Source organism: Neovison vison, chromosome 2 (genome assembly GCF_020171115.1).
Source record: "Neovison vison isolate M4711 chromosome 2, ASM_NN_V1, whole genome shotgun sequence".
Classification (NCBI taxonomy): domain Eukaryota; kingdom Metazoa; phylum Chordata; class Mammalia; order Carnivora; family Mustelidae; genus Neogale; species Neogale vison.
Window position 1 is genome coordinate 77,908,683 of NC_058092.1, and position 26,415 is coordinate 77,935,097.

General features: G+C 36.7%; 1 protein-coding gene across 3 annotated transcripts in view; it reads right to left on the reverse strand.

The window, feature by feature from the left end:
* HFM1 (helicase for meiosis 1) overlaps nt 1-25,786 on the reverse strand; it is a 122,020-nt gene extending 96,234 nt beyond the window's left edge. The window contains exons 1-5 of one of the 3 annotated variants that reach the window (XM_044238667.1): nt 25,701-25,786; nt 21,062-21,174; nt 19,507-19,819; nt 9,101-9,366; nt 8,624-8,671 (exon numbers count right to left, since the gene is read on the reverse strand). In XM_044238667.1, the coding sequence (XP_044094602.1) occupies nt 8,624-8,671; nt 9,101-9,366; nt 19,507-19,819; nt 21,062-21,174; nt 25,701-25,771 (811 nt within the window). In that variant the 5' untranslated portion in view covers nt 25,772-25,786. Of the gene's footprint in view, nt 1-8,623; nt 8,672-9,100; nt 9,367-19,506; nt 19,820-21,061; nt 21,175-25,700 lie in introns of those variants that run through there. The other 2 variants (XM_044238668.1, XM_044238669.1) reach the window with 2 other exon arrangements.
* Nucleotides 25,787-26,415: the final 629 nt, after the last annotated feature.

The window sequence follows — 26,415 nt, forward strand, 5'->3', positions numbered from 1 at the left end:
GGAACTCCCAACTCCCAGCTTCTCCCAGCAAAGACTTTGGATCACACATCTAGAGGCCCAATCTTTAAGGCTCCCACCCACAGGATAAGCCCCCAAAACACCCAACTCTGTAAGCTAACAGGGTTTGCAACCATGAGACCCACAGGACTATAGCAAACAAATAAGCAGTTCTTAAATGGCACAGGAACAACTCCTCTTCCTCTGCAGATATACTCAGTGCAGAGGGAGCAGCAAAAATGTTCATTTCCAGTTTCTATTTTCTTGCTACTACCTCAGGTTCTGGCTTTTAATCAGCCTGCACCTAGGTGCTACTTACAACCCTCCCCTTTGGGACACTGATACATTTTAGCTCAACTACTAGAAGCCACTAAGAACAAAGACAGTGAGTTGAGCAATCAGAAAAGTTTGAAAGGGAACTATGAGTTTGGGTTAAGTTAATTGATGAGGCTCATCTCCTAAGAACAGCCTGTCAATATTGGGAGAGGTGGATATTTTATCAAATGTGTAGAAACCAGCATAGAGGTTAAGGAAAACAAATAAATGGGAGTATGTTCCATACAAAAGAACAAGATAAATCTCCAGAAACCCAACTTAACAAAACAGAGATAAGTGATTTATCCAGTAGTTTAAGAGAATACATAAAAATGCTCACCAAGGTCAGGAAAGCAATGCATAAACAAAGTAAGAATTTCAACAAAGTCATAGAAGATATTTAAAAAGTACCAAACAGAAATCACAAGGATTCATCAGACAGATCAAACTGAAGAAAGAATCAATGAACTCAAAGACAGGACAATGGAATTAATCCAGTCAGAGGAGCAAAATGAAAAAAGAATGAAAAAAAAAAAAGATAGCTTAAGGGGCTTATTTTACACTGATACCAAAGCCAGGTAAGGATACTACAATAAAAGAAAATTACAGGCCAATATTCCTAGTGAATATAGATGCAAAAATCCTCTACAAAATATTAACAAACCAAATTCAACAGTGTATTAAAAGGGTCAAAACCACATGATCAAATGGAATTTATTTCTGGAATACAAAGAAGTTCAATGTCCACAAATAAATCAACATGATACGCCCATCTTAAAAAGTTGAAAATCAGGAGTACCCAGCTGGCTCAGTCAGAAGAGCATGTGACTCCTGATCTTAGAGTCATGAGTTCAAGCCCCACACTGGGCACAGAGCATACTTTAAAAAAAAAAAGTTAAAGATAAAAATCATATGATCGGGGCACCTGGGTGGCTTAGCTCGTTAAGCATCTGCCTTTGCCACAGGTCATGATCCTGGAGTCCTAGGATCGAGTCCCATATCGGGCTCCTTGCTCATATCGGGGAGTCTGCTTCTCCTTCTGCCCTTCACCCTGCTTGTGCTCTTTCTTTCTCTCTCTCAAATAAGTAAATAAAATCTTAAAAAAAATCATATGGTCATCTCAATAGATGTAGAAAAAGCATTTAACAAATACAGTATCCTTTCATGATAAAAACTCTCCAGAAACTGGCTAAAGAAGGAATGACCCTCAATATAATAAAAGCCATTTATGACAAGCCCACAGCTAACATCATATTCAATGGCAAAAAGCTGAAAGCTTTTGTCTAAGATTAGGAAAGAGATAAGGATGCCCATTTTCAATACTTTAATGTAGTGGAAATCCTAAGCAGAGAAATTAGGCAAGAAAGAGATATAAGATATAAAAGGTATCCAAATTGAAAAGAAGAGGTAAAGCGGTCTCTATTCACAGATGACATCATATTATATATGGAAAACACCAGAGACTCCACTATAAAACTGTTAAAATAAACAAATTCAGTAAGGTTGCAGAGTACAAAATCAATATACAAAAATCAGTTGCAGGTTGCCTGGGTGGCTCAGTGGGTTAAAGCCTCTGCCTTCGGCTCAGGTCATGATCCCAGGGTCCTGGGATCGAGCCCCACATCGGGCTCTCTGCTCAGCAGGGAGCCTGCTTTCTCCTCTCTCCCTCTCTGTCTGCCTCTCTGCCTACTTGTGATCTCTGTCTGTCAAATAAATAAATAAAATCTTTAAAAAAAAATCAGTTGCATTTCCATGCACTAAAAACAAAATATCAGAAAGAAGTGAAGAAAACAATCCTATTTACAATAGCATCAAAAAATAAAATACTAAGGAATAAAGCTAACCATCCCATTTACAATAGCATTAAAAATAAAATGCTAATGAATAAATTTAACCATTAACTATAAGACAATGATGAAAGAAACTGAAGACACAAATAAATGGAAGGATATTCCATGTTCAAGGATTCAAGAACTGATATTGCTAAACTGTAAACTGCCAAAGCAATCTACAGATTCAATTCAATCCTTATCAAAACTCCAACTGCATTTTTTAGAGAAATATAAAAAAATCCTAAAATTCATATGGAGTTACACAAGACCCCAAATGGCCAAAGCATTCTTGAGAAAGAACAAAGCCAGAGGCATCATACTTCTTGATTTCAAACTGTATTACGAAGCTACAGTAATCAAAAACTGGATGGTATTGGCATAAAAACCAGACAGCTAGATCAATGAGACAGAATAGATAGGCTAGAAATAAATCTGTGCATATATGGTCAATAAATTTTCAACAAAGGAGCCAAGAACTGGGAAAAGATAACTTCTTCAATAAAAGGTATTGGAAAACTGGATATCCACACACAAAAGAATAAAAGTGGAACCCTTACACTATTTACAAAAATCAATTCAAAGTGAATTAACCACTTGAATATAAGACCTGAAATCCTAAAACTTCTAGAAGAAAACATTGGGAACAAACTTCCCTACACTAGTCTTGGCAATTATTTTTTTTAGATTTAAAACCAAAGGCAAAGGCAACAAATGTGAAAATAAACAAGTATACTACTTCAAACTAAAAAGCTTCTGCATGGTAGAGGAAACCATCAATAAAATAAAAAAGCAGCCTATGGATAAAATATTCGTAAACCATATGTATGATAAGGGGTTAATATCCGAAATACACAAGAACTCATACAACTCAATAGCAAAAAACAACTAACCTAATTTAAAAATGGGCAAAGGCCTGAACAGACAATTTTCCAAAGACACAAATGAAGACACAAATGGCCAACAGTAAATAAAAAGTGCTCAACATCACGAATCATCAGGGAAATGCAAATTAAAACCACAATGAGAGATCACCTCACACCTGTTAGGATACCATTTACCAAAAAGACAAAAAATAAATGCTAGTGAGGATGTGGAGAAAAGAGAACACTTGTACACTGTAGATAGGAATGTGAAGGGGTATAGCCATTATGGAAAACAGTATGGAGGTTCCGTCAAAAATTAAAAATAGAACTATCTTGTGATTCAGCAACTTCACTTTTGGGTACACATTCGATGCGGGGCTTGAACTCACAACCCTAAGATTAAGACCTAAGATGAAATCAAGAGTCAGACACTTAACAGACTGAGCCACCCAGGTGCCTTTAGGGCACATATTCAAAGGAAGCAAAATCAGTATCTCAAACAGAAAACTGTAATCCCATGTTCACTGCAGCATTATTCACAATAATCAATATTCAGAAATAATCTTAAGTGTCTGCAAAGAGACAAACGGATAAAGAAAATGTGATGTACATATATTTCATATATATAATAAACATATATATCACACACTTATGCAGATATGCATACACACACAATAAAATACTATTCAGCCTTAAAAAGGAAGGGAATTCTGCCTTTTTTGACAAATTGGATGAACCTGAAGACCATTATGCAAAACGAATTAAGCCAGAAAGAGAAAGACAAATACTGCATAGTATCACTTATAAGTGGACTCTTAAGGGGCGCCTGGGTGGCTCAGTGGGTTAAGCCGCTGCCTTCGGCTCAGGTCATGATCTCAGGGTCCTGGGATCGAGTCCCGCATCGGGCTCTCTGCTCAGCAGGGAGCCTGCTTCCTCCTCTCTCTCTCTGTCTGCCTCTCTGCCTACTTGTGATCTCTGTCTCTCAAATAAATAAATAAAAAATCTTTAAAAAAAAAAAACACAAAAGATCAAACTCATAGAAACAGAGAGTAGAATGGTGGTTGACAGGGGCTGGGGGCATGGGAGAAATAGAAAGAGGCTAATAAGAAGGTATAAACTCTCAGCTGTAAGATTAATAAGGTAAGGTTCTAATGTATGACATGGTGACTAGAGTTGACAGCACTGAATTATATAATTTAAAAAAGTAAATATGGAAGATGATGGAGGGTGGAAACTAACTTGATGGTGGCATCTATTATAATGCAACATATGTCAAATTATCATATCATACATGTGATACAGCATATCAAGTGTACTACTTCAAACTAAACAGTTTGTTAATTTAGACAAACTAAATGTATTTGTCAATTACACACTAATAAAGTCAGGAGGGGGGAGATATTAACAGAAATTATTAGAGTCCCCAGTAACAGTCCATATTCTGAAAAAAATGTCCCGGTGCAGAAACAAGGTTTATATAAGGGTTATAATTTGACAATTAAAATTTGACTATTAAATCTGATGGAAAAGATGTAGAAAGTTGCATATTTGCCAGTATATCAAAACTAAGTGTACACTTTATCTTTTGCAGAGTGGTGTTTTCTTATTCATGTTGATTAGGCAATTTTTATATCTCCTTTAAAGTTCTCAATTTCACTTTTTAACTTTTCACTTTTAACTGTTTTAACTTTTTTTTAAAAGGTTTTATTTATTTATTTGACAGACAGAGATCACAGGTAGGCAGAGAGGCAGGCAGAGAGAGAGAGAGAGAGAGGAGGAAGCAGGCTCCCCGCTAAGCAGAGAGCCCGATGTGGGGCTCGATCCCAGGACCCTGGGATCATGACCTGAGCTGAAGGCAGAGGCTTTAACCCACTGAGCCACCCAGGTGCCCCTAACTGTTTTAACTTTTTAATTTTAGTTATCTTTCATTAGCTGAGATGTGTTTCTGGTCACCTAACCCTGAATCCCTTTGTTTTCAATAATTTGGTTGTACTGAGTGGTGGATTTATTTGCAACTATCAGCATATTGGCTCTACAAGAACTTAAACTGTCCTTCCTTTGTAAGAAAACTCAAAAATATTAATAGATATGAACACTAAACTGTCCCCTCTCCAAGGTGAGATAATATCAGCTTGGTAGATACTTGTACTTACGTGGTATTCTCAGTCTGAGTCACATCTATCAACTACATCTATTAAATACTATATGCAAAATACATTACTGGATTTAGAAAGCTGTGGGAAGCTATAAAGAAGAAGAGTTCTTACAATGGAGGCTGTTATAATCTATTAGGAAACATAAAACATAATACATCTGAGAATACAAATACACAGTTATTCCAGCAATTTTTTTATGTACATATATACAAAAATTGATGGACTGTAGTAAGTGATCTTGTTAAAAGGTTAAATGAGAACATATTCTCTGCTCATTTGCCCACTTTTTGTCAAAGCATATGACTACAAGGCCTTACATGATCTTTGGTCTCCCCTCCATCTTTGTGATTGTGATCTCAGGTCCTACTACTCTCGCCTCTGACTAATCCCTTCTAGCTGAATTGGGACTCCTTTCTGTTCTTCAAAACACCAGCCATGTTCCTGCTGTTAAGGCCTTCCCTCTGCCTAGACTGCTTCCCTCCTTATTTCCTTGGCTCTTTCACTTCCTTCAATTATTTACATCTCTCCTTCTCAAGAAGGCCTACCCAAATTACTCTACTTAATTCTAATCTTGAGCCTTCAATTCCAACATCCCCAATTTCATCTTCTTTACTCCGCTCCACTTTTTCATTTTCCAAATTACTCATTGCCTTCTAACATACTATATGACTTATTTATACACTGTTAGAATTGTTCAGATCTGTCTTCTCCCCCATCCCCATCCCAAGAATGAATGTTAACCCCTCAAGGCAAGGATTCATTATCTGTTTTCTTAACTGACATATTCCAAATACCTAGAACAGTGCCTGGCTTATAGTAAGCACTCAATTAATATAGCTTTGAGTTTATTAAATCAAGCAGATAATATACAAATCGTCATTTTATTTTCACTTATACAGAGTATCAGAATATTTGTGTCAAAACAAAAGTATAATTTTGAGTTTGTCAATCCATCAAGCTTTTGAAAGAATCTCATTTTTCCTTCAAAATATGTTTCTTCTGATAAAATATTTATTTGTAACAAGCCCACAAGTGGGCCATCATGCTGGTTTTTCTCTCATTAGGTAGTTCCACATCAATTTACATTCACAAAAATGAATCTTTGATTCAGAGTATAGAATTAGTTTTCCAGCTCATGAGAAAACTGAACTACTAACATCATTTATCATTACTATAAACACTTGATATCAAATTTCCCCTTTTGTTCAACAAACTCTCAGCAGTGTCACTGCAATTATATGTTATAACAGGTAGGAAAATGTCTGCAGAATTGAAAATTATAGACTACTATAGCAAAATCAATCTGAGCAAACTTTTATTGTCTTAAGGATTCAAATATAGTAAAATATTATAAAAGAATTGGAAAATATGCTGTGTCCAAGTAATTCCAAAACTCTTAAATTATCATGAAAAGCACTTAGTCTTCCACTTTAAATACGTACTTAGAAATAATAAAAAGTAGTTCTGTGATTTTGACCACAAATGAACTTTTTGAACAACAAATCAATGCAACAAGAGTATGCAGTATTTTTAACTAACAGAGACCTAAACAATAGATACATTTCAGCTGAGCTAATACAGCATTAATATCTTTAAAACACTTCATTGGGGTGCCTGGGTGGCTCGGTGGGTTAAAGCCTCTGCCTTCGGCTCCGGTCATGGTCTCGGGGTCTGGGGATCGAGCCCCGAGTTGGGCTCTCTGCTCAGCTGCTCAGCAGGGAGCCTGCTTCCCTTCCTCTCTCTCTGCCTGCCTCTCTGCCTACTTGTGATCTCTGTCTGTCAAATGAATAAATTAAAAAATCTTAAAAAAAAAAAGATCTTTAAAACGCTTCAAAAGTTACTGTCATATTATGGCAAGTTGAACTAAGGGGTAAGAAGACTTTCTCATCATACACATAATGAAACTAACTTTTACCTTTTTAAGACTAACATATTTCCTATGTTCCAACCATATTTAGATCACCAGAGAGAAGAAAGCACAGCAGGATTGAGACAACATGCTGAACAGAAACACTAAAAGCTGACTATATCTGAAGTTAAGATATATCATGTCTAATCCTTTATTGTTCTCTTCCCCCATTCTAACTTAGTTCAGTTATCTGCATTGCAGGAAAATTTTCATGATTGGTCAGGCAAATATGTTTTTTTTAGAGATTTTATTTATGTCAGAGAGAGGGAGAACTGCAGGCAGAAACAGGCAAAGCAGGCAGAGAGAGAAAAGCAAATTCTCCACTGAGCAAGGAGCCCCATGCTGGACTCAATCCCAGGACCCTGGAATCATGACCCGAGCCAAAGACGGATGCTCAACTGACTGAGCCACCCAGGCATCCCAAGTCAGGCAAATATTTTCTAACCATACCTCAGAACGGACTCAGTCTCCTGAGTACCCTAGACTAGAATAATTCTACCCTAGATTCCTCCAGCTCAGGAAGAATTCATTTACTGTTTTTGCCAACTAGACAATAACTTTTGTGGAGTCTGGAGCCTTACCCAGCTTTGAGTCATTAATTCCATATTCCAAAAGCATGGTTTTGATGATATAACTTGACTTGCTCAAAATACTGCATGGTTTCTCCTCATTGTTCAAAAAATTAAAAAGCAAACAAAACCTCTTGACCTTGGTATCCAAGGCATTAAATAACCTGATCCTAGGATACCTTTCAATCATTATGTCCTATTACTCCTGTAATCATAGCTTTTATTTCGGCCAAACTGGAATGCTTGTTCTTTCTAACATATTCCACGCTATTTTACCCTCATCTTGGCTCATGGCTACTCTTTTGTCAAAATAACTTCCTTTACCTGCCTTTCAGTATATTTGGAGATAAGAAGATAAATAAGGGATGGCCCTTCCCTTCAAGGAGTTCACAAGGCATAGGGATGGTCCCATAATAGTCACAGTCACTGGATTATAATAAAAAACAACAAGCACACTGTTATAGACATACATGAGATATCAAAAAAGCAAAGACGATGTTATCTCCAGAATATACTCAAAATATTTATATTGGAAATGCCCAGACATGTAAATTATACCATAGGTTTAAACTGTAAATTTCATTCAAAAAATGCTAGATTTGTAAAAGATATACCCAATCCACAGAATGTCCCATTTTCATTTATTTCCCCTACCCATGTTTATCTCAATATACTATCCTTACCCAAAGTGTAGGAAATGATCTGTATCTAAGGAAACATGCTCAGAATGCAGGCAATAATACAAATCTCATTTCTATACTTATCTTGTCACAAACTCGTAACAAGCAGTTCACAAACCAGCACTAGCCTGCCACACTTTGAGCAGCACTTACTCTCTCACACACTGGGTCTCTTACATGGCCCAAAAGATGCACTTTCCCCTCGTTTTCTTTGTCAATAAAATAAACACCAACACAATAAAATAACATGCTTACAAATTATGATTTCAAATATAAAGCTGCTATAGTAAAATAAAGGATACGGATTTCTGTGACAGCCTTCAAGGAATCTATATCATTTTCTGTTACTCCTAAAAATAATTCTACATATTTATATAGGTATTTTTAATCTCTTCCATACAAACTGCCTCAATAAAACTAGTATAACTTTTTATTAAGAGCACAGTTAAATATTAAATCATAGTTTATTTCATTTTTTATTTTTTTAAGTAGGCTCCACGCCCAACACAGGGCTTGAACTTATGACATTTACACCAAGAGTCACATGCTCTACCAACTGAGCCAGCCAGGCACCCTAGATCATAGTTTAAAAAAATGCAATAGATTGAGAAATGCAGAAATTGCATTTTTTATTATTTTTTGTATTTATTTTTATTTTTTCTTTTTTTCATTTTTGTATTCTTTACTTTTGTATTTATATTTTTATATTCTTCCTTATGCTGAGAAATACAGACTAGTTTGTTCTATCATAAAACCAACTGAAAAAAGCAAGGAATTACCTTGAACTTCATGAGGCTGGGATGCAACTGCAAAAGTTGGTGTTTTGAATATCTCTTCCCTGATTTCAGAAGCAGAAAGAGTATTGCTTGCTGTAAACATGTTAATGTCTGAATATTGATGTTTCTGTTTACTACTGCTACATTTCCATGATTCCCCTTTGTTCATTTCTGTTGGGGCAACTTTCACTGAGCCAACAGGAGAGTCCAAGTTTGTACTGTCATTAGAGTTAACACCCTCATGTATATTATCAGATATTTTAAACAACCTGCAAAAAAAAAAAGTTTGCCCTTGAACAGTTGCTTAGAAGGGGAAAAACTAGTATAAAATTGGTCCTTTGAAAAATGCCCATAGATTGTGGTTTATTCAAACATAAAATTGAAGCATTCCCCTAAAATACAACTTGACAAATTTACCACTGAATTATGTCTTTTCACTTTTAGAAGTGAAAACTCAAATCCATTTGTAGAAGCCAACCTCCAAGACCCGTCTCCTGCTAGTCGCATCCTTTTAAAATTAGGACTTTGAGTCAGGACAGAATTACATGACTGGTAGAGTACTGAGGAAGTACAAGTGCATGACTTCCAAGGGCAGGTCATAAAAGATACTGTCTCTTCTGCATGGGCTCTTGGATCCTTCACACTCAGAAGACCTAGCCACTACATCTTGAGAATACAAAGGCAACTGGACGGAGAGGCCCATGTAGTCAGGTATTGTGGTTTCTTGTCAGGAACAGCATCAACTTCCCAAACATTATTCAATAATCACTTTAGTATAACACTAAATAAGTATCACTGTCAAGAACACTTTGCAAAGAAGTATATTCTTTGCAAAGTTCTAGAAAACAAAGGCCTTCTTTACAATTGCAATTTATTATATTGAACTGATCAAAAGCCAACCCATCAAACTAATTTGTTCACCATAGCCCTAAGATATGAAGTGACCATTAAAGTTCCTAATACAGGGGTGCCTGGGTGGCGCAGTCATTTAAACATCCAACTCTTGATTTAGGCTCAGGTCATGATCTCAGGGTCCTCAGATTGAGCCCCATGTAGGGTATGGAGCTTGCTTAAAATTCTCTCTCTCCCTCTCCCTCTGCCCCTTCCAACCCTGCTTGTGCACATATGGACATGTGTACTCTCATCCTCTCTATCTCAGAAAACAAATAAAATTTGAAAAGTAAATTTCCTAATGTAATATTTGTATCTTACAAAATAAGTATTAGGGATGACAGAAGACATCAGTCTTACAGAATTCTATAAGAAATGATATCCAAACAAGTATTGTGCAAATACAGAACACTTTCTAAATTATTTTTACTATTAATTTTTAATGACATGTTTCCATATAAGAAAGCAGGAGTCTTTAAAAACACTATAGAACAAGAAATACACTTTAAAACAAACTGTAGGGTTGTTCTATCCTTCAAAGCATCCTTTATCAATGAAGATAGAAAATTCAAAAGCAGATGATTAGCCTTGAATAATATAGTAGAATCTGATTATGAAATGGTATTGAGGATAAGAAAAACAACTTATGCCACAGGATGACTCCTTGCTATATACAGTCATATCAGTTAAAAGCATGGACTTTGGAAACAGACAAACTGGGTTTAAATCCAGAGCTCCACTTTCTAGCTGTGTGACTTAGAGTTTGAAATAAGTTTTGTGAACTATAAAAATATTATCCATGTGCTAGTTACCTAAATTCTCTGGGCCTCAGATTCTTCCTAGTTCCTCTAGAATTCACACTCCATAAACTCCCCTACATCCTCAACTTCTTCACTCATTGCTATAATTACATCCTAGTCTTTTTTTTCCCCAATATATTTATTTTCAGAAAAACAGTATTCATTATTTTTTCACCACACCCAGTGCTCCATGCAAGCTGTGCCCTCTATAATACCCACCACCTGGTACCCCAACCTCCCACCCCCCCACCACTTCAAACCCCTCAGATTGTTTTTCAGAGTCCATAGTCTCTCATGGTTCATCTCCCCTTCCAATTTACCCAAAAGCACATACCCTCCCCAATGTCCATAACCCTACCCCCCTTCTCCCAACCCCCCTCCCCCCAGCAACCCACAGTTTGTTTCGTGAGATTAAGAAACATAAGAGTCACTTATGGTTTGTCTCCCTCCCTATCCCATCTTGTTTCATGGATTCTTCTCCTACCCACTTAAGCCCCCATGTTGCATCACCACTCCTTCATATCAGGGAGATCATATGATATTTGTCTTTCTCCGCTTGACTTATTTCGCTAAGCATGATACGCTCTAGTTCCATCCATGTTGTCGCAAATGGCAAGATTTCGTTTCTTTTGATGGCTGCATAGTATTCCATTGTGTATATATACCACATCTTCTTGATCCATTCATCTGTTGATGGACATCTAGGTTCTTTCCATAGTTTGGCTATTGTGGACATTGCTGCTATAAACATTCGGGTGCACGTGCCCCTTTGGATCACTACGTTTGTATCTTTAGGGTAAATTCCCAGTAGTGCAATTGCTGGGTCATAGGGCAGTTCTATTTTCAACATTTTGAGGAACCTCCATACTGTTTTCCAGAGTGGTTGCACCAGCTTGCATTCCCACCAACAATGTAGGAGGGTTCCCCTTTCTCTGCATCCTCGCCAGCATCTGTCATTTCCTGACTTGTTGATTTTAGCCATTCTGACTGGTGTGAAGTGATATCTCATTGTGGTTTTGATTTGTATTTCCCTGATGCCGAGTGATATGGAGCACTTTTTCATTTGTCTGTTGGCCATCTGGATATCTTCTTTGCAGAAACGTCTGTTCATGTCCTCTGCCCATTTCTTGATTGGATTATTTGTTCTTTGGGTGTTGAGTTTGTTAAGTTCTTTATAGATTTTGGACACTAGTCCTTTATCTGATATGTCGTTTGCAAATATCTTCTCCCATTCCGTCAGTTGTCTTTTGGTTTTGTTAACTGTTTCCTTTGCTGTGCAAAAGCTTTTGATTTTGATGAAATCCCAAAAGTTCATTTTTGCCTTTGCTTCCCTTGCCTTTGGCGATGTTCCTAGGAAGATGTTGCTGCGGCTGAGGTCGAAGAGGTTGCTGCCTGTGTTCTCCTCAAGGATTTTGATGGATTCCTTTCTCACATTGAGGTCCTTAATCCATTTTGAATCTACTTTTGTGTGTGGTGTAAGGAAATGGTCCAATTTCATTTTTCTGCACGTGGCTGTCCAATTTTCCCAACACCATTTATTGAAGAGGCTGTCTTTTTTCCATTGGATATTCTTTCCTGCTTTGTCGAAAATTAGTTGACCATAGAGTTGAGGGTCTATTTCTGGGCTCTCTATTCTGTTCCATTGGTCTATGTGTCTGTTTTTGTGCCAGTACCATGCTGTCTTGATGATGACAGCTTTGTAATAAAGCTTGAAGTCCGGAATTGTGATGCCACCAACGTTGGCTTTGTTTTTCAATATCTCTTTGGCTATTCGAGGGCTTTTCTGGTTCCATATAAATTTTAAAATTATTTATTCCATTTCTTTGAAAAAGATGGATGGTACTTTGATAGGAATTGCATTAAATGTGTAGATTGCTTTAGGTAGCATAGACATTTTCACAATATTTATTCTTCCAATCCAGGAGCATGGAACATTTTTCCATTTCTTTGTGTCTTCCTCAATTTCTTTCATGAGTACTTTATAGTTTTCTGAGTATAGATTCTTAGCCTCTTTGGTTAGGTTTATTCCTAGGTATCTTATGGTTTGGGGTGCAATTGTAAATGGGGTTGACTCCTTAATTTCTCTTTCTTCTGTCTTGTTATTGGTGTAGAGAAATGCAACTGATTTCTGTGCATTGATCTTATATCCTGACACTTTACTAAATTCCTGTATAAGTTCTAGCAGTTTTGGAGTGGAGTCTTTTGGGTTTTCCACATAGAGTATCATATCATCTGCGAAGAGTGATAATTTGACTTCTTCTTTGCCGATTTGGATGCCTTTAATTTCCTTTTGTTGTCTGATTGCTGAGGCTAGGACTTCTAGTACTATGTTGAATAGCAGTGGTGATAATGAACATCCCTGCCGTGTTCCTGACCTTAGTGGAAAAGCTTTCAGTTTTTCTCCATTGAGAATGATATTTGCAGTTGGTTTTTCATAGATGGCTTTGATGATATTGAGGTATGTGCCCTCTATCCCTACACTTTGAAGGGTTTTGATCAGGAAGGGATGCTGTACTTTGTCAAACGCTTTTTCAGCATCTATTGAGAGTATCATATGGTTCTTGTTCTTTCTTTTATTGATGTGTTGTATCACATTGACTGATTTGCGGATGTTGAACCAACCTTGCAGCCCTGGGATAAATCCCACTTGGTCGTGGTGAATAATCCTTTTAATGTACTGTTGAATCCTATTGGCTAGTATTTTGGTGAGAATTTTCGCATCTGTGTTCATCAAGGATATTGGTCTATAGCTCTCTTTTTTGATGGGATCCTTGTCTGGTTTTGGGATCAAGGTGATGCTGGCCTCATAAAATGAGTTTGGGAGTTTTCCTTCTATTTCTATTTTTTGGAACAGTTTCAGGAGAATAGGAATTAGTTCTTCTTTAAATGTTTGGTAGAATTCCCCTGGGAAGCCATCTGGCCCTGGGCTTTTGTTTGTTTGGAGATTTTTAATGACTGTTTCAATCTCCTTACTGGTTATGGGTCTGTTCAGGCTTTCTATTTCTTCCTGGTTCAATTTTGGTAGTTTATATGTTTCTAGGAATGCATCCATTTCTTCCAGATTGTCAAATTTGTTGGCGTAGAGTTGCTCATAGTATGTTCTTATAATAGTTTGTATTTCTTTGGTATTAGTTGTGATCTCTCCTCTTTCATTCATGATTTTATTTATTTGGGTCCTTTCTCTTTTCTTTTTGATAAGTCTGGCCAAGGGTTTATCCATTTTATTAATTCTTTCAAAGAACCAGCTCCTAGTTTGGTTGATTTGTTCTATTGTTTTTTTGGTTTCTATTTCATTGATTTCTGCTCTGATCTTTATGATTTCTCTTCTCCTGCTGGGCTTAGGGTTTCTTTCTTGTTCTTTCTCCAGCTCCTTTAGGTGTAGGGTTAGGTTGTGTACCTGAGACCTTTCTTGTTTCTTGAGAAAAGCTTGTACCGCTATATATTTTCCTCTCAGGACTGCCTTTGTTGTGTCCCACAGATTTTGAACTGTTGTATTTTCATTATCATTTGTTTCCATGATTTTTTTCAATTCTTCTTTAATTTCCCGGTTGACCCATTCATTCTTTAGAAGGATGCTGTTTAGTCTCCATGTATTTGTGTTCTTTCCAAACTTCCTCTTGTGGTTGAGTTCTAGCTTCAGAGCATTGTGGTCTGAAAATATGCAGGGAATGATCCCAATCTTTTGATACCAGTTGAGTCCTGATTTAGGACCGAGGATGTGATCTATTCTGGAGAATGTTCCATGTGCACTAGAGAAGAATGTATATTCTGTTGCCTTGGGATGAAATGTTCTGAATATATCTGTGATGTCCATCTCATCCAGTGTATCATTTAAGGCCTTTATTTCTCTGTTGATCTTTTGCTTGGATGATCTGTCCATTTCAGTGAGGGGAGTGTTAAAGTCCCCTACTATTATTGTATTATTGTTGATGTGTTTCTTTGATTTTGTTATTAATTAGTTTATATAGTTTGCTGCGCCCACGCTGGGGGCATAGATATTTAAAATTGTTAGATCTTCTTGTTGGACAGACCCTTTGAGTATGATATAGTGTCCTTCCTCATCTCTTATTATAGTCTTTGGCTTAAAATCTAATTGATCTGATATAAGGATTGCCACTCCTGCTTTTTTCTGATGTCCATTAGCATGGTAAATTCTTTTCCACCCCCTCACTTTAAGTCTGGAGGTGTCTTCGGGTTTAAAATGAGTTTCTTGGAGGCAACATATAGATGGGTTTTGTTTTTTTATCCATTCTGATACCCTGTGTCTTTTGATTGGGGCATTTAGCCCATTAACATTCAGGGTAACTATTGAGAGATATGATTTTAGTGCCATTGTATTGCCTGTAAGGTGACTGTTACTGTATATTGTCTCTCTTCCTTTCTGATCTACCACTTGTAGGCTCTCTCTTTGCTTAGAGGACCCCTTTCAGTATTTCCTGTAGAGCTGGTTTGATGTTTGCAAATTCTTTCAGTTTTTGTTTGTCCTCGAAGCTTTTAATCTCTCCTTCTATTTTCAATGATAGCCTAGCTGGATAGAGTATTCTTGGCTGCATGTTTTTCTCGTTTAGTGCTCTGAAAATGTCATGCCAGCTCTTTCTGGCCTGCCAGGTCTCTGTGGATAAGTCAGCTGCCAATCTAATACTTTTACCATTGTATGTTACAGACTTCTTTTCCCGGGCTGCTTTCAGGATTTTCTCTTTGTCACTAAGGCTTGTAAATTTTACTATTAGGTGACGGGGTGTGGGCCTATTCTTATTGATTTTGAGGGGCGTTCTCTGAACCTCCTGAATTTTGATGCTCGTTCCCTTTGCCATATTGGGGAAATTCTCCCCAATAATTCTCTCCAGTATACCTTCTGCTCCCCTCTCTCTTTCTTCTTCTTCTGGAATCCCAATTATTCTAATGTTGTTTCATCTTATGGTGTCACTTATCTCTCGAATTATCCCCTCATGGTCCAGTAGCTGTTTGTCCCTCTTTTGCTCAGCTTCTTTATTCTCTGTCATTTGGTCTTCTATGTCGCTAATTCTTTCTTCTGCCTCATTTATCCTAGCAGTGAGAGCCTCCATTTTTGATTGAACTTCATTAATAGCTTTTTTGATTTCAACTTGGTTAGATTTTAGTTCTTTTATTTCTCCAGAAAGGGCTTTTATATCTCTGGAGAGGGTTTCTCTAATATCTTCCATGCCTTTTTCAAGCCCAGCTATAACCTTGAGAATTGTCATTTTGAATTCTAGATCTGACATATTACCAATGTCTGTATTGATTAGGTCCCTAGCCTTCGGTACTGCCTCTTGTTCTTTTTTTTGTTGTGAATTTTTCCGCCTTGTCATTTTGTCCAGCTAAGAGTATATGAAGGAGCAAGTAAAATACTAAAAGGGTGGCAACAATCCCAGGAAAATATGCTTTCACCAAATCAGAAGAGACCTCAAATCGTGAGGGGGGAGAAATCTCCTCTGATTGGGATCTCCTTTGATTGGGATCTCCCAATCTCTTCTGATTGGGATCTCTTCTGATTTGGGGATAAAAAGAGGTTCAAAAAGAAAGAAAGAAAAAAAAGAATTAAAAAAAAAGATTGAATTAAAAATTCAATCAAGAATTTAAAAAAGAATTAAGAAAAAAAAAGATTGAAGAGATTAGGATCTCTTCTGATTTGGGGATAAAAAGAGGTTCAAAAATAAAGAAAGAAAAAAAAAGAATTAAAAAAAAGAAAATGAATAAAGAAAAGTATAAAAAAGAAAAAATATATATATATTAGATAATCTAGTTAAAAAACGTTAAAAAAGAAAAGGGTAAAAGTTATAAAAAATTTTAGCAGAAGAAGAGAAAAAAAATGAAAAAGAAAAAAATTAAATTAACTGCAAGACTAAAAAATCACAGGCAGAAAGCCATGAGTTCCGTGGTTTGTTTTCTCCTCCTCTGGAATTCTGCTGCTCTCTCCTTGGTATTGAAACTGCACTCCTTGGTAGGTGAACTTGGTCTTGCCTGGATTTCTTGTTGATCTTCTGGGGGAGGGGCCTGTTGTAGTGATTCTCAAGTGTCTTTGCCCCAGGCAGAATTACACCGCCCTTACCAGGGGCGGGGCTGAGTGATCTGCTCGGCTTTGCTTTCAGGAGCTTTTGCTCCCTGAGCGCTTTCCGTAGAGTTCCGGAGGACGGGAATACAAATGGCGGCCTCCTGGTCTCCGGCCCGGAGGAGCCGAGAGCCCGGGGCCCCGCTCCCCAGTGCGCCCTCAGCGAACAGCTCCTAGTAACTCGCGTCTGCCTAACCTCCGGCCGCGCTCCGAGTTCACCGAGCTTGCGACCGGTTCAAGGCAACTCCGAGCTGCGAGCTTACTGTCGGCTCTGTCTCTGCAGCCGGCTTTCCCGTTCCAATATCCACAAGCTCTGCGACACTCAGACACCCCCGATCCTTCTGTGACCCCGCGGGACCTGAGGTCACGCCGACCCCCGCGTGGGCTTCGCCCCGGTTTAGCCTCCGGAGCGATGTCCCTCAGCGGAACAGACTTTTAAAAGTCCTGATTTTGTGCTCCGTTGCTCCGCCGCTTGCCGGGAGCCGGCCCCTCCCCCCGGGGTCTATCTTCCCGTCGCTTTGGATTCACTTCTCCGCCAGTCCTACCTTTCAGAAAGTGGTTGTTTTTCTGTTTCTAGAATTGCTGTTCTTCTACTCTTCGATCTGCCGATGGATTTGTAGGTGTTTGCAATCTTTAGATAAGCTCTCTAGCTGATCTCCTGCTAGCTGAGGTAGTCTCAGCCTGCTACTTCTCCGCCATCTTGACTCCTCCTCCAAAAGGAAATTTTCTAAGAATAGGCCAAGCTTTGTGTACGGTGTAAGAGAATGGTCGAGTTTCATTCTTCTACATATAGCTGTCCAGTTTTCCCAGCACCATTTATTGAAGAGACTGTCTTTTTTCCACTGTATATTTTTTCCTGTTTTGTCGAAGATTAATAGCCCTCAGGGAGATTCAAATTAAAACCACATTGAGATATCACCTTACACCACTTAGAATGGCCAAAATTAACAAAACAGGAAACAACATGTGTTGGAGAGGATGTGGAGAAAGGGGAACCCTCTTACACTGTTGGTGGGAATGCAAGTTGGTGCAGCCTCTTTGGAGAACAGTGTGGAGATTCCTCAAGAAATTAAAAATAGAGCTTCCCTACGACCCTGCAATTGCACTCCTGGGTATTTACCCCAAAGATACAGATGTCGTGAAAAGAAGGGCCATCTGTACCCCAATGTTTATAGCAGCAATGGCCACAGTCGCCAAACTATGGAAAGAACCAAGATGCCCTTCAACGGATGAATGGATAAGGAAGATGTGGTCCATATACACTATGGAGTATTATGCCTCCATCAGAAAGGACGAATATCCAACTTTTGTAGCAACATGGACGGGACTGGAAGAGATTATGCTGAGTGAAATCAGTCAAGCAGAGAGAGTCAATTATCATATGGTTTCACTCATTTGTGGAGCATAACCAATAGCATGGAGGACAAGGGGCGTTAGAGAGTAGTAGGGAATTTGGGTAAATTGGAAGGGGAGGTGAACCATGAGAGACTATGGACTCTGAAAAACAGTCTGAGGGGTTTGAAGTGGCGGGGGGGTGGGAGGTTGGGGTACCAGGTGGTGGGTATTATAGAGGGCACAGCTTGCATGGAGCACTGGGTGTGGTGAAAAAATAATGAATACTGTTTTTCTGAAAATAAATAAATTGGGGAAAAAAATAAATAAATAAATAAATAAATAAAAATTAAAAAAAAAAAAAAGGAAAAAAAAAAAAAAGAAAGAGCAAAAAAAAAAAAAAAAAAAAAAAAAGAATAGGCCAAGCTCTGTGCTACTTTGGGTCTTTTGCACTTATTATTCTTCCTGCCTAGAGTACTCTCCTTCATTTGCCCTTAGTTTAATTCTATTCCTCCTTAAGGTTAAATTTTTGTTTTTGTATTTTTTAAGATGTTATTTATTTATTTGAGAGATAGAAAATACAAGAGGTTGGAAGTTCAAAGGGAGAAGTAGACTCCCCGCTGAGCAAGGAGCCTGATGCAGGATGTGATCCTAGGACTCTGGGATCATGACCTGAGCCAAAGGCAGATGCTTAACCGACTGAGCCACCCAGGTACCCCAAAGTTAAGTTTAAATACCACTTCTTCAAGAAAGCCCTCCCTGATGCTCTAGAACAGATTAGGACCCCATGTGATATGCTGTAACAGTAATTCTCAAAGGAAAGTTGAGACTCTTTCAGAGAGTATGTAGGATCAAAACAATTTTCATAATATCAGTAAAGCACTGTTTGCTTTTTAAATTTTTTGAGTTTTCATTTCTAATATGGTTAAATATTGATAAACGTAACCAATATATACAAAAACTGTTGAGAATCCTCAGTAATTTTTAAGTGTAAAGGGTCCTTACAGTAAAAAGTTTGAAAAATTTTGAGACCCTTTGCTCTAACTATATACTTCATAAAAATAATTGTTGTACTATAAAGTACTTAATCAATTATTTTAAATTATTTGTCCTTTCCCCATTAAGTTGTAGCTCTCAGAAGACAAGAACCTATGACTAGAACCTAGAATCCCAGAGTTAACAGAGCATCTCGTATACAGTAAACCCTATTTATTGATGTTTTTCTCATTTAGATTCTATCATACTTCATACATTTGGACATACCATAAATGTTCAACTTTATCAATGAATATTCTGTAATTAATTTAATTAATTACCTTTTTCGGAAGGCTGATGTGCTCTCTCCTTTACCTTCTGCAAAATTAAATAGTTTTGTATTATCTGGAACACTTTTCTCAGGTATTATTTCAGTGCTAACATGATTTTTGTATTTCTGATAAATACCATATGTCAGCTTGCCAGGAACATGTGATAAATCATCGTTACCTGCTCCTCCTAAATTCAGATCACCTGCTTCATATTTATTTAAGGAAAAGGCAAACTGGAATTTTTGTGTTGGTGAAATATAATTTGTGTTTTCATTAATTATCTTTAAATTTGATGGTAACATTTTTGGCTTCTCCTCCTGACCTACAAAAATGGAATACATTAATTAATATGTGTTCTCCATGAAGATAAATTCTCAAAATGACCATGAAAAATTTTAACAAAAATTTTTGTAGATTACCTTGTAGCTTATAAGGTAAACATGAAAGTTATTCATACAATATCAAGATAATCTATAACACCAAATGTGGTTTTGAACTATAGGTGATTGGTATTGTTATTGTATACTATATCACTGAAGGGCACTCAAATTAAGATTTACTGAAATTTGAAATTTATTAAAAAACCTACATTAACAAAAAAAAAAACCTACATTATAAAATAGGTTTAATTTCTGACTCACAGAAATAACCATTACTATACCTTTTAAGTATTTTACCAACTACAAATGATATAATTATACAATTAGGAGGATTTGAATATTTACATTACCGATTTACACATAGAAATATAATGACCAATCATATACAATACTGGATTTGATTCAGTATTAAATACATGATGCAATGCTTTTAACTCTGTAGTATTGCTTCTAAAATCAAGATAAAGGAATGCTTTTATCAGGGTGAAAAAATTTTAAAGGTTTCTTTACAGAGATTTTACAGGCATCTTTGAGAGGTTGGGAGGAATCTGCAGGCATTGTTAGGGCTTAAATTTGTTTTACCATCTATGTATATATATAGCATATATAAGCCTGTGTATACTACGAGAATATAAATGAAATGCATATTTTCATGTATAAAATATACACAAGTTACTAAGGTTAATAAGGTAACATATATGAATTACCACCAAATTTGAAAAATCAAAAATTTTATCAACAATATCACATAAGATCACATATACTGTTTGAATATGCTTGTCTTTAACTTTATAATAATGTTACCAAACTATATAAAATACTCTGCATCTTCTTTTTTTCAAGAATGTGGTTTTCTAAGTCAGAAGATCCTACCTTTAGTAAAAGGCAAGACAAAAACTAAATGGCAATGACAACTTTAATAATAAGAGGAAACAAATTCATGCAATAGTACATGTTTGTGATAGTGTACTATATATATACAATATGCATATGTACATATATGTATATATGGAGAAGAAAGATGTTTTTAATTTTAAGATTTGGTAAACACTATTTTGAATAAAGTCTCTATCATTTTATTTCATTAAAATAAAGGAATTAACACTTTAATGTGTTACTAGATTTTTTTTACACTGACATGAGCTGCACAGGTTTAACTTCATAACAAGTATGTGATAGTTTACCTAACGGTTTATGACTTCCTATTTCCTCCTCCAATGCCTGAGTATCTGGAATTTCTGAAATCAATGGAGCAGGTGGGAGAAACCAATCCAATGATTCTTCATTGTCTGGATAGCTATATAAAATATAAAAGTGTGAATATATATGTTAATAAAGTTATATCAGAAGCTATTAATTAAACATTACTCAATTACAGACTCTTAAATAAACAACCTATAAATTAATTTTCTATGGTGACTTTGATGCATCTTTATACACAGCAGTGTTCTCAATCTTTTTTCCCTTGTGTTTCATACGATTAATGACACTGCTATGTGAGATATGCTACCTAAATAATGGCTATAACTCCATCTTTTTTCCTCTAATTCAACAGCTTGTGACAAGAATCTTAAATCTGTTCCAATATAAAAAAAACAAGTAGTAAATCATTCTGAAATATCAGCATCTTTACCATCAGAAGTAACAAAATACTTATGACACACCTCACAACAGATCATGGGTCATCATTGTGTAAATGACACCACCACTGGTATTCTCTATTCTCTAGAGTATTCCTAAAATATTATTACAAATTAATGTCCTAATCCAAATACCCTTGATCCAGAACCACCTACAAACAACAGAAAATTCAAGAAACCAGTTGAAAATGATAATCACTTTGTAAACTTAAAGTAATTTTTGAGAATTTTGCCACCCTGTTGGCACTGTGAACTGTCTCTCCTTATCTTTCAGCTGTGATCCTATTAACATATAAATTTTTAATGTTTCCTTTTCAATAAAAGTTGATTTGTCCTTCATTAGAGCAAAAAAGTAAGTATTGGCTGACAGGAAATAAATCTGAGAAGAGCACCACGTACACTGTCTATGACAAGTAGCAAGGATTTTTTTAAATGATTTTATTTATTTGAGAGAGAGAATAAGAGAGGGAGAGAGAGAGAGCATGAGGGGGGGCAGCGTTAAAGGGAGGAGGAAACTCCCCACTGAGCAGGAAACCCCATGCAGGACTCTATCCTGGGACTCCAGGATCATGACCTGAGCCAACGGCAGTCGCTTAACCAACTGAGCCAACCAGGCACCCCCAAGTGGCAAGGATTTTATGATATTTATAAATCTTTTTTATTTAGGACTTTAAACTCTGGAAAGTAAGAGACCCAGTCTTTTACTCTACTGCCTTTTGTAGCTCCTAACACATAGCTCCCACAGCTATGTTTTCCAAATCAAAAATCTACAACACATTATCTGACAATGTCTGACAGACTGTCTGATAAAAGGCCAAAGCATTTGAAATTTAGGACTGTCAGAGGGTCCCCAAGAGCACCCCCAGAGCCAATGATTCCCTGGGCTGATTCAAATTCAACATATAGTCCTATTTGTGACTATGAGGCAAAGTCCAGGGGAAACCAGGCACAAGCCTCCAAAGATCCTCTCCCAGTACAGCAGCACAGGACATCTTTAATTCCCTCAGCAACAAGCTGTACCAGCATGCGTGAAGTGTTGCTAATGAGGGAGCTCATTAGAGACTCAATGCCCAGTGTTTTTACTGAGGACTAATCATGTGGGCATCCCCTGTATAGTACATACCTAAATTCTGGATTCCCAGAAGAAAATCAGATAGTCAAAATAAACCTATCTGTATAAACAGTTTGGGCAGTGAGCCATTCGTATCAGTTAATGGTGGAAACTTTCTTAAAGTTCTCACTCTAGCCAAGGGCCATTCATACAACCAGGGCCTTTCAAGGACAGTGGTTTAGGCCTGATGTATTAACTCTTTTCTATACAGAGACTATTTCAGAAAATCTAAGAGAGATATAAAAAGCACACATCTGGCTGGGTGGCTCAGTGGGTTAAGCCTCTGCCTTCAGCTCAGGTCATGATCTCAGGGTCCTGGGATTGAGCCCCACATTGGACTCTCTGCTCAAAAGGGAGCCTGCTTCCCCCTCTCTCTCTGCCTGTCTCTCTGCCTACTTGTGATCTCTCTCTGTCAAATAAATAAAATCTTAAAAAAAAAAAAAGCACACACATAATTCTACTATTCAGCATCCCCGTAAAAATCAAATCTCCCTTATGACTTCCCTATTTTCCAGAGGCATCATCATTCTCAGTCATCCAGAATTCAAATTATAGCAAAATCTTATACCTATATATCCAGACATATACCAGGTCTTACTGCATCTTCTTTATAATGCTTCTTGAATTCATTTCCTTGTATTTCCACGGTCACTATTTCAATCAAAGCTCTAATCAATTTGTTTAAGAACAATCATGTCTTAACTGGCCTCACTTCCTCTGGCTTTCTCTAACATATTTTACACACTCCTATCACATTGATTTAGAATTGTTTTCATCATAATTATATTCCATTCAAAATACTTCAGTGGCTTCCAAACAATATCAAATGTCCAAATGGCCTTAGGCTATCTTAGAGTTTTAACTCTCCTACTCTACTTATCTTACAGTCCAGCCCAAAGTGAACTACTTGCATACCAAATAGATAACATATTCTGTACCTCCTCATCTTTATTCAAAATTATTTCTTTTACTCTGACTGCCACTGTACATGACCCTATCCTGTATCTACCTATATAAGTTCCATTGTTTCATTCCTTCATTAATCTATTCAACAATTATTTACTGAGAACTACTTTCCAGGAAATATTCTAGACACTAGAGCTTATGTTCATCAAAATCAAGCTTAGATCCTTCCCTCTTCCGGGTGCCTGGGCGGCTTGGTTGGTTGAGCGACTGCCTTCAGCTCAGGTCATGATCCTAGAGTCCTGAGATGGAGTCCTGCATCAGGCTTCCTACTCAGCAGGGACTCTGGTTCTTCCTCTGACCTTCCCACGCTCATGCTTGCTCTTATTCTCTCTCTCTCTCTCATAAATAAAATCTTTTTTAAAAAGTTTAAAATGTTTCCCTCTTCTTTTTTTTTTATTATTTTTTATAAACACTGTGAATCGCCAGGTTTACACACTTACTCACCAAATGTTTCCCTCTTCTTAAGTACTATTTGAACCAATAATATTTATTACAGTCCTACTGTATTATATGTCTGTGTGTAGATAATATATATATTGCATATTATATATAGATAATAGAAAGATTGAGAATAGATCAGTCTGATACCCTCCCCAAATCATAAACACATAAAGGTTTGTTTCTAGTTCCATTCACATCAATACTACTTAGCACAGTGCTTTACATAATGAGATATATCATCAATAAATGTTTGTTGATTCAGTTCCATGGCTTTTAACACATGGTCACGTCCAAGATCCTTATTCTGGCACTTAAAATCCACCACAATCTATCCTCAGTTTACTTTTCTAACTTTATGTCCCACTGTTTCTCCTTTATGAATCTCCTATTCCACGAAACTTCTCTATACATTATCACCTAAAAATACTGCAAATTGTCCCACCTCCATTATTTCTTGCTGTTAAACTCTGCCTTCAAATGGCCTCTTCTCTCTGCTTATTAGAATTATCAAATCCTTCAAAGTCTCCTGAAGTCTCTCCCCATTACCATAAAGCCTAACCTGATCAGTCTGTACCAGGTCTCCCTCCGAATCTGAAATTCCATTGCATGAATGTACGCTTATCATATCCTTCACATCTTTTTTTTGACTCTGTATTGTTAGAAAGGCAACCATAAGTTGCAATTGCCCAGACCAGTCCTGATTAACCCATGTTGTACAAATTGGATGCACTCTTTCACTCTCAAAGTATCCAAGTCTGGATGATGAATTACAGAGTTATGTTACTTATTAATGACCTTTCCATATGTGTTCTTAATCTCCTCAAATAGATTTTAAGTTCTTTTGAAGTAAAAATCTGTTTCATCCTTCTTATATCCTTTTCTGCATTCAATCAATATTTGAAATAATACTTGAATGAATGAAAAAATTAATGAAACAATAAATACTTTACTCAATGCTTCCTTTCTTTAAAAAAAGGATAATATAGGGTCGCCTGCTGGCTTAGTCAGTGGAATATGCAACTCCTGATCCTGGGCTTGTGAGTTTGAGCTCCACACTGGGTGTAGAAATCACTTAAAAATAAAAATCTTAAAAAAAAGAAAAAAGATAATACAATAGAATATATAGAAAACTTAGAATTGAGAAAAATTTACATGTGAAAATCCATTAAAAAATTTACATTATGAAAATTCATAAATCCATAGTACTTACCAGACTATTCTCTGCTCTTATTTCCTCTAGCATCGTATCTTTATTTCCACCCCTACTTCCTGCCTACAATGAATCTGCCCATCACACTAGGCATTTGGCACACTGCCCATTCTGTTTCCAAAAGGTGTCATCACTCCTGTCCATTGCTACTGTTTGACCATTACTTCAAGTTTTTACCTTGGAGAAAAATAATTTGAACAAACCAGAAATGCAAATACATGAAAGCCAAACAGGCAAGTGTCTACTCTATTTTTTAAGTTATAACATTTAACATGTTAAAATTCAGATACTCCCTTATATCTGAATTCCATGTTTACCAGTTATATACCTGAAAAATCATTTTGTCAACCCCTCACTTTTTATTTGTATATGTCTAGTGAGAAAATTAAAACTCCTTAAAAATCAAAAATCTCTAAAACATTATACTATATTATCATTCTTTAAGGCAGACTTACTTTTTAGCTTCACCTGGTTTTTCAAAAAACAAAGTATCCAAGGAAAACAATGAGTCATTTGACTTCAGCATTGTTAAAGACTGGATTGTGTCATAAATCTACAAAAATGTAGAAAAAGTAGTTTATATTTTATTCATAAACCCATAGAAAAATATTTCTGGATACATAAACTATAATCATTAATTTCCTAGAATAATCACAGACTCTCTTTCCAGCTGCATCTTCTGCAGCTTCCTCCACAGTGCCTCAATATTCAAATACATTATTCTCTATTCTCCACTAATTCTCCACTAATTCATGCATATTCACATCTGTATCCCTCTCCTCATACTGCACCAATGCTTAGAATGTGTTTGCTTCCATTTCTTCTCTACCTGGCAGATCCCTACACATCCTTCATGTATAGGTCAAATGTCGTTTTTTCTTCAAAGGCTTCTCTGAGTTTGTCCTGTTCTCCAAAGCAGAATTAATCACTCCTTTTGGGTTCTTAATACTTTGTCCAAACCATTATTTTTGATTTAGGATAATGCATTTTGTAGTGAATGTGTGTGCCTCTAACAATATGCCAGATACATATACAGAGGTTTGCTTCAAAATAAATGGGGAAAGTAAGGGGGAATGATAAAACAAGATTGGCAATGAGTTGATAATTGCTAAAGCTATATAATAGGTACATGGAGTTCATTATAACATTCTGTCAATTTTGTATATATGT